The sequence below is a fragment of the Tamandua tetradactyla genome, chromosome 1, assembly GCF_023851605.1.
Source record: "Tamandua tetradactyla isolate mTamTet1 chromosome 1, mTamTet1.pri, whole genome shotgun sequence".
Classification (NCBI taxonomy): domain Eukaryota; kingdom Metazoa; phylum Chordata; class Mammalia; order Pilosa; family Myrmecophagidae; genus Tamandua; species Tamandua tetradactyla.
Genome location: NC_135327.1, coordinates 14,078,571 through 14,093,410, shown reverse-complemented (window position 1 = coordinate 14,093,410; position 14,840 = coordinate 14,078,571). Strand labels below are relative to the sequence as shown.

Here is a 14,840-nt window from a genome sequence, read left to right as displayed (position 1 = left end):
TTGGATTTCTTAACCACTCAGTCTGTTGTTTATTCTTGGGCTCTGTACATTGAGAGAGAACCTGTTAACTTCCCACAGAAACATTTGCATTCATACCTATGTGATTTGTGTATTGTCTCTATTTTTTGGCCACATTTGTACTTAGACAAAGAGGCAGCTGAACGTCTTTCAAAAACAGTGGATGAAGCGTGTCTGTTACTAGCAGAATATAACGGGCGCTTGGCGGCAGAACTGGAAGACCGGCGCCAGCTGGCTCGGATGTTGGTGGAATACACACAGAACCAGAAAGATGTTTTGTCAGAAAAGGAGAAAAAACTAGAAGTGAGTACTTTGCAAGGCAACCCAGATTTCCCTAGTTTCCCTTCCTATAGCCCACATTAGCAAGTTTTTATAAAGCCCTAATTAATACATTTTTCTCTTAAGATTTCGTGAAATGAGAACACCCATCCAATACTGTAATTATTTGAACGTAGTTGAAAATTAAAGTCACGTTTTTATATGTCCAGGAAAGAACAGATCAAATTGCAGGAAGCAATGAACTCTTAATCACAGAATTGAAGATGTTAATATTGCTCTGGTTTGAACTCATGTTTTTAAAAAATTGTAAATTGAGGTAAAAACAGAGGAGGTCATTTCAACCCAAGAATGTTGATGGATGGTATTTGAGAAGTTTCTAAATTTTTTTTTCCTTTGGATCATGTTGAGGTTTATTTCTGACTTATGTCCATGCTAAGGCCACTAAGTAGTCTGTCTCTGAACTCTGTCTGCAGTCAGTTTTTAAATTTCACTCCAATGCTTACAGAGCCCTGTTCTCAAACTGTTAAAAAGGCGCTCACTTCGGCCTTGAAAGAGGACATGCATCGAGCGTTGTTGGAAAGGAGGTTTGGCAGTAGTTCCTCATCGTGGACTTGTTTGGCTTCTTAATTATGTACACAGGGGTTTAACCTCAGTGTTTATTCCCTTGGGATAACAGGGCCAGCAGTTTAGGCATTGGGAAAATTTGTTCTCCCCAAGCTGCTAGGCTTCTTTTTCAGTTATGTCTTCCCTTCTTTTTTTAAAGGAGGCATGGAAAGGAATTGCAGGCAGTGGTTTGTGAGAGAAGGACAGTTTTGAATTGGAGAATCAGTCACTTTATGTTTTAAGGAATATCTCTTAAATCCTACTTTTCAGAATCGATAAGGGGGGTAGTGTCATTGCCCCTCTTGCCCTCACTCAGGGAACACATGCACGCACGAGCATCGAAGGAGGGAAAATTGAGTATCTAGTTCTTGTGGCTGAGATTATTATCTTTGCCGTTCAAGACAGTCATCTGATTCAGGGGAGAAATGAGCAATAGGCCTTTTTACCTTATACTTACCTGTAGTCATTATGGAGCTGCAGTGGGTAGTGGTAGAGGGAACTTCATATTCCGAGCTAGCTTGAATGTGGGAGATTGAAGATGACTATAAAAATAGTATGGCTTAGATTTAGAAATCAGCACTGACCAGAAATCCTAAAGGGAGTTTCACAGGCTGTACCAGACGGTCATTTATCTGAAATGCTCATCTTTCACTGAGGAAGCATTTTCAGCACTGTGCCCTGGGACTAATAAGAGAGTGTAATTAATGATTCTGGTTGTAAGTCACCATGCCATCTGTTGAACTGCCCCTTGGCGACACATTACGGGCTTTTTCTGATCTGTCAGACATTGATTATCATGAGCAGCTGTTGTTGGGTGGAACTGGCACACTACCGTAGAGGACAGAGTCTTTGAGAAGGAGATTGGGTTGGTAGAGTTGGTTAACTGTTCTGTTTCCCTTCTCCACAGTTGGACTTTCCTCTGTACATTTCTTGAAGAATCACCCTGGTGATTCTGGATGCCACAAGATATCATTGCAGCAGTAAAGTTGATCAGAGATTTGAGTCTGTTGTATAGCTTTCCAGTCTGCATTTCTGTACTCATTTGGGCATGCTTAAAAAGTGGAACAGAAAGGTCCCACTACTGAAAATTCCAAAATTTGGTTTCTTTATCCCAAATCATGTCCCTCAGCCATTTGAACAAACCTATTCATTATAAAAATGGAGCTAAATTTGATGAATTAAAAAAATCAAATGATTAGATACCAAGATATTATGTTCGAAGGTAGCTTTAGTTCTTTCTTTATCCATGTTTCCTGAAAAATGTGAAGTCTCTTCCCCGAATCTAAGATTTTTCTCTCACTTCCTATAAATGTCTGGTCTTATTTCTTTCTATCCTTATTGAGATGATGAAACTTGGCAAGTGTATGCCACTTAAAAGATGCATTAATACTATGAACTTGAAAGGCACAAAGAGATTCCTTTTCCATTTTTACAGAGACAAATCCATTCTCCCATAGAGTTTTTTTTTCTCTTTGGTTAAAAGGTCAGAGAATTGTACTGGCAAAAAAATGTGTCCTTTTGGATTATATTATTTTTGCCAAATCCCCCAAAAGTTTTATGGATGGGAACAGCAATAAGATATATCTACCTTTTAAATTCTTTTTCATTGTCTTCAGTGAATGAATATATTTAATTCTTAGAGCACTTTCAAAATGTATTTATTTGTTTGGGAGCATGTTTTCTTATCAGAGTTCTAATAATATTCTTAATACTTAGTTTTTGTCTTTAAGTTTGTATCTTCCTTGATGTAGCAAGCATACCTTTTTCTTTCTTTCACTTGAGAATTTTATATTGGATTTCTCAGTGGCTTCTAAACTTTGGAATAGAGAATGTGATGATTCAGACCCTGGGATTTAGGAGGGAGAGTTGTATATGACAGAAAGAGATTGTATTTCTGTTCTTAAAGAAGTCATATTTTGGCATAGACAACGTATTGGTGAATATAAAACCAAATGCAGTGATTGCACATAATGTAGATTAAGGAGACAATTGACAGTTCGGATTGTGGTTTAAGGTAAGTCCACATTTCCTGGCAGTCAGTAAAACCTTTTTGTAAAACAGCATAGCAATTGAAGAAAAGAAATATGTTTATAGATGGGGAGCAGCCCAAATGGAGCAGACAGGTATGGGAAGAAAGATAAAGACAGAGGCAGTGGGAGGGAGGTGCCAAAGACCACAAGCAGGGAATTAGACTCAGAACTCTTTAAGGAGTTGCTTATTCATTCATGAAAGTCAACAGAACCTCTGCTGGTTAAGCAGTATAAAAGATGAGTAAATTGTACTCTATTCCCTCAAAAGTCCTACCCTCTAGGGGGCTAGGATTGGGGTGGGGGAAACACTAAACAAGGAGTTAAAATAGAATGGAAGAAGTGTTATAAGTAGGGGGAATATCCTCAGTCTTGGGCCAGGGATTGAACCTGGGTCTCCTGCGTGGCAGGTGAGGATTCGACCACTGAACCACCCATGCGCCATAATGATAACATATTAACTTAATCAGATTTTTATGATAAGTATAAGAATTATCAAATGTATAGCAGTTTCTGAACATCGTAATGCTTGTATTTGTTCCTCAATAAATACTTGTTCTGAAAGTGAAATTCATCACTTATATAATCTTTTTCTATAAAGAAATTTTTTTTCAGGCTGCATTAAAAGTAGTTTAAAAAACTGATTTAGTTTTTTATTTTAAAGGATATATTACTACGGGAAGGTGACAAAGTATTTCTGATAGAAACTCCTGTTTTCTCCTTTTTTTCATTAAAGTAGAATAATCATGATTCATTTTGAGATCTTTTTTTTTTTTTTTTTTACTATCCCCTTTTGCTTCTGAATGTCATGGTTAACATTGACCTATCACCTTTGCATTCCAGTCCAGGCAAGGTTAGAAAGAGAGTTGCTGAAAAATCTGTTTGATGCTTTTGTCACAAAACATGAGAAATGGGTAAGAAAGCAAGCAGAAAAACAAATAGTAGCCCACAGGTGAGGTTAAGGAATGTGGAGGATATGGGACTTGATTTACAAAGGTAAAGGCCAAATACCAGAAAAACCTCTAGATTTTGATTCTTAGAGCAAAGGGAAAGTTGGTTTCTGGTTGATAAAGATGGCAGTTCCAAGTGAATGCTAATAGCTCATAAGCCGTAATCTTACTGGATTGGACAGAGTTCCTGTCTTGTCAGCTTGGATAAAGCATGTTGAAGAAAAAATTTAAAAAGGGTCAGGTCCCCACAATTTTACCACCTTAACGTAGCAGTTAATTTGTTCGGATCATGGTGTTTGACTGGCAGTGATCTAGAACAGAAAGCAAACAGTCCTGTATGGGGTGCATATGCCACATGGTAGAGAACCAGAGCTTTTATGCTGCACAGGGAAGAACTCTGGGTTAGTATGTACCTAGCTGCACTTTTTTTTGTTTGTTTTAATTTTTGTTTATTCATTTTTTTTTATTAATTAACGGAAAAAAAGAAATTAACCCAACATTTAGAGATCATACCATTCTACATATGCAATCAGTAATTCTTAACATCATCACATAGATGCATGATCATCGTTTCTTAGTACATTTGCATCAGTTTAGAAGAACTAGCAACACTACAGAAAAAGATACAGAATGTTAATATAGAGAAAAGAAATAAAAGTAATAATAATAGTAAAAAAAAAAAAACCTATAGCTCAGATGCAGCTTCATTCAGTGTTTTAACATGATTACTTTACAATTAGGTATTATTGTGCTGTCCATTTTTGAGTTTTTGTATCTAGTCCTGTTGCACAGTCTGTATCCCTTCAGCTCCAATTACCCATTATCTTACCCTGTTTCTAACTCCTGCTGGACTCAGTTACCAATGACATATTCCAAGTTTATTCTCGAATGTCCGTTCACATCGGTGGGACCATACAGTATTTGTCCTTTAGTTTTTGGCTAGACTCACTCAGCATAATGTTCTCTAGGTCCATCCATGTTATTACATGCTTCATAAGTTTATCCTGTCTTAAAGCTGCATAATATTCCATCGTATGTATATACCACAGTTTGTTTAGCCATTCTTCTGTTGATGGACATTTTGGCTGTTTCCATCTCTTTGCAATTGTAAATAACGCTGCTATAAACATTGGTGTGCAAATGTCCGTTTGTGTCTTTGCCCTTAAGTCCTTTGAGTAGATACCCAGCAATGGTATTGCTGGGTCGTATGGCATTTCTATATTCAGCTTTTTGAGGAACCGCCAAACTGCCTTCCACAGTGGTTGCACCATACTTTTTTTTTTTAATGAAGTGAAATTCACAGAAAAATAAAATTAACCATTTTAAAGAATATAGTTAAGTGGCATTTAGTACATTCATAGAACTGTACAGTCACCACCTTTACCAAGTTCCAAAATGTTGTCATCACCTCAAGAGAAAACCTCACCACCCACTAAGCATTCACTCCCCATTGACCCCTACCCACAGCCCCTGGCAACCACTAATCTTTTTTTTTTGTCTCTGAATTTCCCTGTTCTGGATGTTTCCATATAAGTGAAATCATACAACATATGGCCTTTATGTTTGGCGTCTTCAACTGAGCATTATGTTTTCAAGATTCATCCATATTGTAGCATGTACTTCATTCCTTTTTATGGCAGAATTATATCCCAAAATGTGGATACCAACAATTTTATTTATCTGTTCATCTGTTGATGGACCTTTGGATTGTTTCCATGTTTTGGCTATTGTGAATAATGTCACTATGAGCATTCATGTACAAGTATTTGTTTTGAATACCTGTTTTCAGTTCTTTTAGGCATATATCTAGGGGTTGAATTTCTGGGTCATGTGATAATTCTATGTTTAACTTTTTGTGGAACTGCCAAACTTTCCCATAAGGGCCACACCATTTTACATTCCCACTGGGAGTGTACAAGGTTACAACTTCTCGCATCCTTGCCAATACTTGTTATTTTCTATTATTATTATTACTATTATAGAGCCCTCCTAGAGGATATGAAGTGTGATATCTTTTTCCATTTACCTAATGACTAATGAACATTTTTTCATGTGCTCGTTGGCCATTTGTCTGTCTTTGTAGAAATGTCTGTTGAAGTCCTTTGCCCATTGTCTGAATTGGGGTTTTTGTGTTTTTGTTGTTGGCATGTGGGAGTTCTCTATGTACTGGCCATTAGGCCCTTATCAGACACATGGTTTACAAATATTTTCTGCTGCTTTGCACATTGTCTTTTCACTTTCTTGTTAATATCCTTTGCACAAAAGTTGTTAATTTTGATGAACTCTTATCCACTTTTTGTTGCTCATGCTTTTGGTGTCATACCTAGGAATCCATTACCAAATCCAAGGTCATGAAGATTTACCTCTTTTTCTTCTAAGTGCTTTGTAGTTTTAGTTCTTGTATATTTAGGTTGTCGATCCATTTTGAGTTAAATTTTGTGGAGAGTTTGAGGTAGGGGTCCAGTTTCATTCTCTTGCATGTAGATATTCCATTATCCCAGCGCTGTTTGTCAAAGAGGCTATTCTTTCCCTTTGGAATGGGCTGGGTACCCTTGTTGAAAATTAGTTGGCCATAGATGTATGCTTTATTTCTGGACTCAGTTCTGTTCCATTGGTCTGTTGTCTATCCTTATGCCAGTACCACATTGTTTTTTGTTGTTGTTGTTGTTGTTTGTTTTTTATTTTATTTTTTTGGCACGGGCAGGCTTCAGGATTCGAACCTGTGACTCTGGCATGGCAGGCGAGAATTTTACCACTGAGTCACCGTTGCACTGCCCCAGTACCACGTTGTTTTGATCACTATAGCTTTTTAAAATTTGAAATTGGCGAGTGTGAGTCTTCCAACTTTGTTCTCTTTTCAGTATTGAGTATTTGGGATCCCTTGCAGTTTCGTAGGAATTTAAGGTTCTCCTTTTCCATTTCTGCGAAAAAGGTTGTCATTTTAATAGATTGTGTTGAATCTGCTAATTGCTTTAAGGAGTTTTGCTCTCATAACAATATTAAGTCTTCTAATCTGTAAACGCAGTTATTGCTCCATTTATTTGTCTTTGATTTCTGCTTCAGATTTTTAAAAAGCATCATCCGGAGCCACTTACTGATTCAGTTGACATTATAAGGCTCTGTTTAGGTGCCACAGGTCTCAGGGACACAGATTGAAAGCAGCATTGTCACCTTTCAGTAAGCATTTTTGTTTGTTTTTGGGTTTTTTTGTATGCTGTATGGCAGGGGTCACATTTCATTCTTTTTGTGTATAAATATCCCATTATTGCAGCACCATTTGTTGAATTTTTGTTTGGTTTTTTGTTTGTTTTTGCTTCATTTTGGGGGGATGGGAAGTGTGTAGGCTGGGAATTGAAGCCGGATCTCCCACATGGCAGGCAAGAATTGTACCACAGAACTACCCTGGCATCCCTGAGGGTTCAGAAGGTATTTTTAACCCCAGTCTCTAGAAAGTGTGTGCACACCTCATGTGTATACCACAGGGTCTCCAGGACACTGAGATAATAGCTGGCCTTATTCTATATTATGAAATGACATGTTGTCTAGGTAAAGTCATTAACAGGGTTATTGAGCTGAAATGAATCTTAGAGATAGTGTGATCTCACTTATGAATTCATGAAGAAATTCAGATCCTGTGCTCGCTTTGGCAGCACATGTACTAAAATTGAAATGATACAGAGAAGATTAGCATGGCCCCTGTGCAAGGATGACACACAAATTCATGAAGCATTCCATATTTTTAAATTCTCTTTTTTAAAAGCCAAAAAGGAAAAAAACAAACTCAGGCCCTGAGAAGAGAATAAGCCGCAGACCAGGAATAGAACCCAAGGCAGATATCTCATAATTTTTCATCAGGTTTGTGTTTTTTTTGTTTTTGTTGTTATCTGGTTCCATGAGGTCAACAGCAGGAAGACGTCTACACAGATGTGTAGCAAAAGTTGAGTCATGTAAATGATATCTAGGAATTATTTAGAGAATGACATCTCATTTAAAGGGATTAAAATGACTGCATGAAAGCATTCAAGGTGACCTTAGAGAAAGCCTTTCTAGGCTTGAGCGAACCCATGGTGCTCTTGTTCTGAATAGGAAGGGAGAAACTGATGCATTGAACTTGGGGCTGCTGCTGTTTCTCCTCAGCTTGGTACTGCCTCCTTGGCTGTAGCCTTTTACTTCAGACCATATAGCTGGGAAGACAGAAATGTTCCAGAATCTAACATCGCCTTGTGCCTTTTCATATTTCTGTTTGCAATTTGATTATAACAACTTGAGAAATTCTTTGGCTACATCTGAAGAAGCACTAAACCAAGTTGAAGGCCGTCTGTTGTTTTTGGCAGCATCCCCCACCTCCCTGCAGGGTGCAGATGGTTAGAAGTTTTTCATTTTGATAATGAAGCAGGCGGTAGGTGGTGACAGAGAGTTCCTTTTTGTCAAGTTTAAAGTAAATTACCACCTCCCCTTCCCCATGATGATCAAAGTCTGTAATAGTAAGGGTAGTGGGAGCAGGTGGTCTCATCCTCACTTTAGATGAGAAAATAGGTCTCATGGTTTACATGAATAAGTCAAGGGTCAGAGGAAATCAATGAGGATTAGAACCCAATCTCCCAACTCCTGGGTTAGTAAACCATCCACTGTGATTTCCTCGGAGCTGAGATATCCTTCCTAGAGTTGCTTCCTTGCATTTCTGCCTAGCCTGCCCTGTCTACCCACCCATTCCTCTACTCTTAGGGCCATCCCACAATCACTAAGGGCATGATTTGCCAATACATGAATTTTCACATTGAAAAAGAGCTGGGATTTTGCAGCTCTTCCCAAGAATTCTGTATCTTGAGTCATAGCATTGTTTTCATATTTATAGCCCACCTTTTGATGGTTCCTTCTGCTTTCTGGAGCAGCTCCACTGAGTTTCAGCTTGTGTATTTAGCATTAGTTTTTCATATCTATGAAGTACATATACATGTTAAGTCAAAACAGTTTCTGGGCCCCTTGTTACTGCTTGAATATGAACATTCATTCTTATTCAAATAATACTCGGTTCTGTCTCTCTTTTTTGTCTTATTATAAAAGTAATACGTCATAGGAAATAAGTATAAAGAAAAAAATTATAATCTCACTGTCCAGAGATAACTACTTTTAAAAATCGAAGTAGTTGATCATAATGTATAGACCATTTTCTGTCATGCCTTTTTTTAGTTCACATGATCATTTTCCTTTATTAACAAAAACTTTATTAATATTTTAAATGTCTGCTTAAATACTTGTGGTTGGATTTTTTTTTTTTTGAGTAACTTTGGCCTAACTTTCAGTGTTTGGATTATTTCCTTCCTATCAATTTCTAATAATGGATTCAGTGTGTATGTACAGATATCTGCTTGTCTTTAAGTGCACTGCAGGTCATATATGCATTTCAGGGTCTTTGTCACCAGTACACATTCCTGCCTTAGGAGTTACTGCTCTTTTTCAAAGCATCTGAAGATGTAGTCACAAGCAGCCTAGGACTTCGTTGAGCTTTTATAAAAAATTCTCCACAAGTTAAGGATTTATCTTTGTTTTATGGAGGAGTAAACATTGAATAGCTTAATTAGACAAATGGGGCTCTCTTCAGAGTTTAAAATTATCTTCATTACCTCTGAAACAGCTGTGGGGAAATAGCAGCTAACTTATTATAACATTGACTTGAGTGAGAATAACTTTGAGAGCAGGTTTCAGATTACAGAAATTTGAGCTTTAGTGACTAAGTGTCTATCTGACCCAGTAGGTACATGCTATTTTGAGCAAGGATCTATTTTAGTCATTATGAATGTTTCTCCTACTGCTGGGATAGTTGTTCTTCTACTTCAAGTTGGGATTTATGAAGAAAGTAAACTTGTATTGTGGCATATTTTGCAATCTTGAAAATTAATCTTTGGTTTTTTTCCCTCTATAAAATCTAGAACTTGTGTTAAGATCAGAAAGAGTCCTTTTCCATGGTGAGGGCAAAGTATCCATGATTGATTCATGGTTGTAGACATTCAGTAGTTATAATGAGATCAAAATGAAACCCTTGCAAACAAAGTCTGTGAACCCTCAAAGATAGAGGGTGAATTAGGTGAAGAGAAGATGGTACCAACCAGTGGTTGCCATGGCTTTGCAAGCCTCCTTATTTGTTCTCTTCCTTATTCAGGTCCTTTATTTTTAACATCACTAGGAAGAAGTATGCTCAGTTCTATTTGCTTATCCAGTTATTAGAGAATTTTAAGCAGAGAAACTATTACAAATTTCAACTGAGCAAAGTGTATTTAAAGTTTATTCTTAGGGTTTGGAGAGTTATGTGAGGAGGCACATTTCACTTTTTCTTTCTGGCTATCTGTGTTTTCCATATCTACCTTTTATCATATCTACCTGTCTCTTTCCTTCATAACAACAATAGCTTGTCATCCTTGTAAGTTTATTTGCCCCCCCCACACACACACATCCAGACCATAAAATCCTGTTTGTGTTGTCACTTACATCCCCACCCCTAGCCTAATGCTTGTACAGAGCATCCTGATTTCAGAGTGGTAGACATGGTTTCAGCTGGTTGATCTCTAGGCTAGTTCAGAGAATATATTTGTTGTATTACAGGACAAAGGTGGTGGGTTCTTTTGCCCAGTGCACTCAGTGACAAATTCTTGAGACACCTGGGTTTCAAAGAGAGAGAAAGTTTATTACTAGGCATGTAGTAGGAGAACAGAAGGCTCATCGGCCCCAAATCTGTCTCCCTGAACTGCAGTAATTCTAAAAGTTTTATTATGGAAAAAGGTGGGCTGGGTTTAGGATAATGAGGATGATTGACCCAGATGATGTAACTAGAGGTGATCTAATTATTGAGCATGGGTAGGTTGATTATGCTTAGTCACAGAATGTATGTAAGCTTTAATAGGATGATGGGTGAGATTTTTAATACTATGATGACTTATAGGTGATTTGTAGCTTAAAGTCCAAGCTATTCCGTATGTCTAGTGGGCCTGTTTTTTGTTAGATCCAGTTTTGGTTGTCAAGATAACTTTGGGCTTGGGGTTAGTTACTTCTGGGCTTACCCATGAACCTTCTTCATTAATAAGCATTAAGAGCTGTCTTTAGTGATTTCAAGACTCTAAACTTGAAAAATTGGATAAAAGGGTATAAATGAAAGTTAGTCAGAAGGTCACAGGGACAGCAGATAAAGGCTATATAATCATTATCAAAGATCAGGGCAGCTGGATTACAATTTAGAGATTTTAGGTATTTCCCTCTGTCTACTCCAATATACCAGAAAGCAAAAAGAAATATCTATTTAATGATTCAGTAATCAAAATCATCCCTTCTGTCCTGGTTTCTCAGTTATAGTTGGGGGTCCATTCAAGTTTGGTAATGTCCCCACAAGATTTAAACTTTACTCCTAAACCACACCTGACTCAGGTGGCCTTAGATAATTTTCTTCCTCTATGGGCCTGTGGATTGGTGGAATTGGGCTATATGCCATCTAATTAGAAAATTCTGTGGCTTTTTGTTATTCAGTCGTGGAAGTAAAAGGAAAAGGGATGTGCCTAGTCAAGGACCCCTTCTTTTTCTTCTAAGTATGCTGAATTTTAAGGACGTATTTGAATCATTTATGGGAGGAAGAATTCTGTAACCCGTTAATAATGCTTCTTTTCTTCAATTCTGCATGCTGTTTTTTTTTTAATATTTTTATGGAGAGATCTTCACACTAATTCCATACATGGTATACAATCCGTGGTTCACAGTATAATCACAGGGTCATGCATTCATCACCATGATCCATATTTTAGAACATTTACATCAATCCAGAAAAAGAAAAAACTCATAAATACTGTACACCTTACCCCTCCCTCTCATTGACCACTAAGTATTTCCATTTACCCAATTTATTTTACCCTTTGTTTCCCCTATTATTTATTTTTTATCCATATTTTTTTACTCATCCGTCCATACCCTGGATAAAGGTAGCATCAGACACTAGGTTTTCACAATCACTCAGTCACCTTGCATGTGTTTTCTTAACATACAAATCAGGAAGATTAAGGATTGCTCAGAAAATAATAGAACATGGGAGGGGTGATTGTTCTTTTCATCCCCCTCAGATCTCTGTATTCACTTTCAATGATTTAGCAAGAGCCTGGTCTCTTTCAAGTCTCACAACCACCCCATTCTTAGGAGAGAAGGAAGTACCCTGAAAATACTTTGTGGTACACTTTCAAATTTAAGAAGTCCAGTACTTGACTCCTGATGGACATTTGGATTGCTCTGAGGACCTTCTTCTAATTATATTCATTTTGTCGTTTTTCCTTTTGGGAAATACTTGGTATGTACCTTTATTGTTGGTTTTGGTAATGGAGCTGAGAGGCCCTGAGCACTGGAATTAGAGACACAATTTCTTCTTTTCCTTGTATCTTCCCCAGTGTTTTACTCAGCAGCTCCAGCCCTGCTGTGACACCCCAGAATGTATCATTTTGAAATGTCGCAGCTGCCACTAAGTCATATGGGAGCATGGAGCTGGCTGGGAGAGAGGTACAGGTCAGTGATGGTTTTTTGTTCCCACATGGATGTTTGAAAACAAATTAAAAGCAACATTCTTATTTTCAGCCAAAGGTTTATACATTGTATTTTCCTTTAAAAAAAATGAATGAATGAGTGAATGTAATTGTGGTTTAAAGTAGAAGTTATGATTTCTTAAAGTATAGGTTCTGTGGGCCTTTGTGGAGACAGATAAGCCACATGGCAGGACAAAGGAGGAATGGGTAAATGTAGTTAGGTTAAGTGATATTGGGGCTGAGAGTCAGCACTCCCTCTCTGCTTTAATCCCTCAACCTTCATGCCAGGAAATGTTTTTGTTTTTTGGTTTTTTACTTAAATTCACCGTGGTGGGTCACCTTTAGAATAAGGCCCTTCATAAAACTGCTTTTATGACTCTTAATGGGGGTAACTGAGCATTAGGTGATTTTTATATACCATATGTCCTATAGCACAACAGGGCAAGATAAAGAAAAACAGGAGTCTTGAAATTGGAAATCTTGTCTCATCAAGAGTAAGCCCGTCTGTCGTGTTTTGTCTAACATAATTTTTCTTATGTAAATACTTCCTAGCAAGAAATAAAATAGGTTTGACAGTGTTTGCATTGTCATTTTGATCAGTATTTTTTACATGAGTTGCTAGAGGAAATGCTTATAGTTTTATTTGTTTTGAAGATGAAATTCTCGTAGAAAAGTTGTTATAATATCAGCCCCTGTCATTTCTAACCCTCTTATCCCAGAACTCCATCTGTAGCATGCCACGTCTGGTTTACTGCTTTAACCAAAAAAGGCAAAGAATGTGTGAGCCCTGCTCTCTTCAGCAGATTGTCTTGGTGCCCGTTGATGGTCTGTGTTCACACAGTGTCAGCTGGATCCACAGGAAGCAGAGAGATGCTAGACACATTTTCTAGCAAGTTAGGGGAGTCTGTGAGACAAGATTCTAAAGCTTTGCCAGGAACATAAATCCTACTTATTATCTAAGAAGTACACATTGGACCTTACCCTTCACATTTTAAACATTTCTTGGCAGTCAGATAAACCCAGGTTTATTACAAGTGCCTGCTGCCCATTCTATTTCTCCTCAGAGGGTCCTGAAACAAAGGGAGCAGCAGCGAGTCTCATATGCCTTTTATCTGTTTCATGGCTCTCTCCGACGTGAGACAGGGTTTGCTGCTGTAGGTACTTAAAGCCAAAAGGAGGCTTTAGCTGACCCCTCACCTCTGCCACTAGCCCAGCATCGATTATGCACAAGCAGGAAAGGAGAAGCACAAGGGCCAGTTGGGTTTGCTGTGTCTTTCCTTATGATGGGAAGTGGAGTAGTAAGGTGAGTACTATCTGAAGACAGGAATGCAGAGAAGAGTCCTGCCAAGTATCGAGAGAAGACTGACAAGCAGGAGTGCTGCAGAGTGGTGTCCTGGGGGTAAATTGTGAGGTCTTGCTCGAATTCCTGTACCAGGCAGGGGAGCATGACTGTTAGGTTAAAGGCTTGGTCCCATATTACACACAAGTATAAGGTATTTAAAACGTGGAACGTGTGACTACCTTGCCATATCATTTCAGTACACCTAAGTGGTATTTGGTGTACTGAAGAGATTGTGGATTGTAACCCACTTGAATAAGTAAAGAATTTGAATGGGTTTCATCAGATTGAAGTTGGTTTTAATGTATTGTGAAAAGAGGTCACGATTCCTTCTGAGAGCTGGAGTTGCTGAGGGCACAGTTTGAAACCTTGTGGCAGTACACGTTGTGTGTTGTACTTTTGCCCAGTGGCAGCCTAGTTGGTTAAGACAAAAAATTCTTGTTTTTTCCTGGGTATCTCCCTTACCTGCCCAGAACTAAGGAGAATTACCTGGAAAGGCCAGCTAATAAGGGAGTGAGGGTCATGACCCGAGTAAAAGTGGGGAGGGTTAGGGGGCAAGTGAAGGCTGGAGTTGTATTTGGCAGATAGTTTTATTTGGATTTACCCTTAATTTTTTTGTTGGTCCTTAGCAACATTTATAGATGACTTTATTTGGAAACGTGAACATTAAAAATGGGGGTGGGGTCACAGAATCAGTTACTACTGACTACATTTAGGGGACTGTAAAATTATTATAGTTTCAGTTTGCCCTAATCGGTGCTTCCGGTGAATTCTAACCTGCTCCTCTCTCCTCAGCCTATTTAAGCTAAGTCATTGGACTGTACCAATGAAGTAGATATGGGTTTTAGCAATTTTAAAGGCGATCTCTACCTGTATTTGGTTATTCAAAGTATATAGCCAATCACCTTTACTGATAGGTTTAAACCTTTTGGCCCATAGGGCTTTGTTATTGTTTTTCTTTTTACCAGACTAGATGTTTTTTAATCCTTTTCAGTGAAAATCCCATTCTCATCCTTTTCTCTTCCTAGATTCATGCACTTGTTCTTAAAATACCCTGTGAAATGTGTCACTCAGC

The 14,840-nt window shown here is 38.0% G+C and overlaps 1 protein-coding gene and 1 non-coding gene across 5 annotated transcripts in view; both read left to right on the top strand.

Annotated features, from left to right (window-relative positions):
- Window positions 1-14,840, top strand: part of RPRD1B (regulation of nuclear pre-mRNA domain containing 1B) — a 94,474-nt gene that overhangs the window by 39,002 nt on the left and 40,632 nt on the right. For 2 of the 4 annotated variants that reach the window (XM_077169042.1, XM_077169058.1), the window contains exon 6: window positions 146-321. The exons of 1 other annotated variant lie outside the window; for it this stretch is intronic. In XM_077169042.1, coding sequence (XP_077025157.1) covers window positions 146-321 — 176 coding nt within the window. Of the gene's footprint in view, window positions 1-145; window positions 322-12,294; window positions 12,410-14,840 lie in introns of all 4 variants that reach the window. One more of the 4 variants, XM_077169050.1, reaches the window with a different exon arrangement.
- LOC143652491 (U6 spliceosomal RNA) lies at window positions 7,512-7,618 on the top strand. The gene has a single exon (XR_013160721.1). It is a non-coding gene; the product is annotated as a U6 spliceosomal RNA (small nuclear RNA).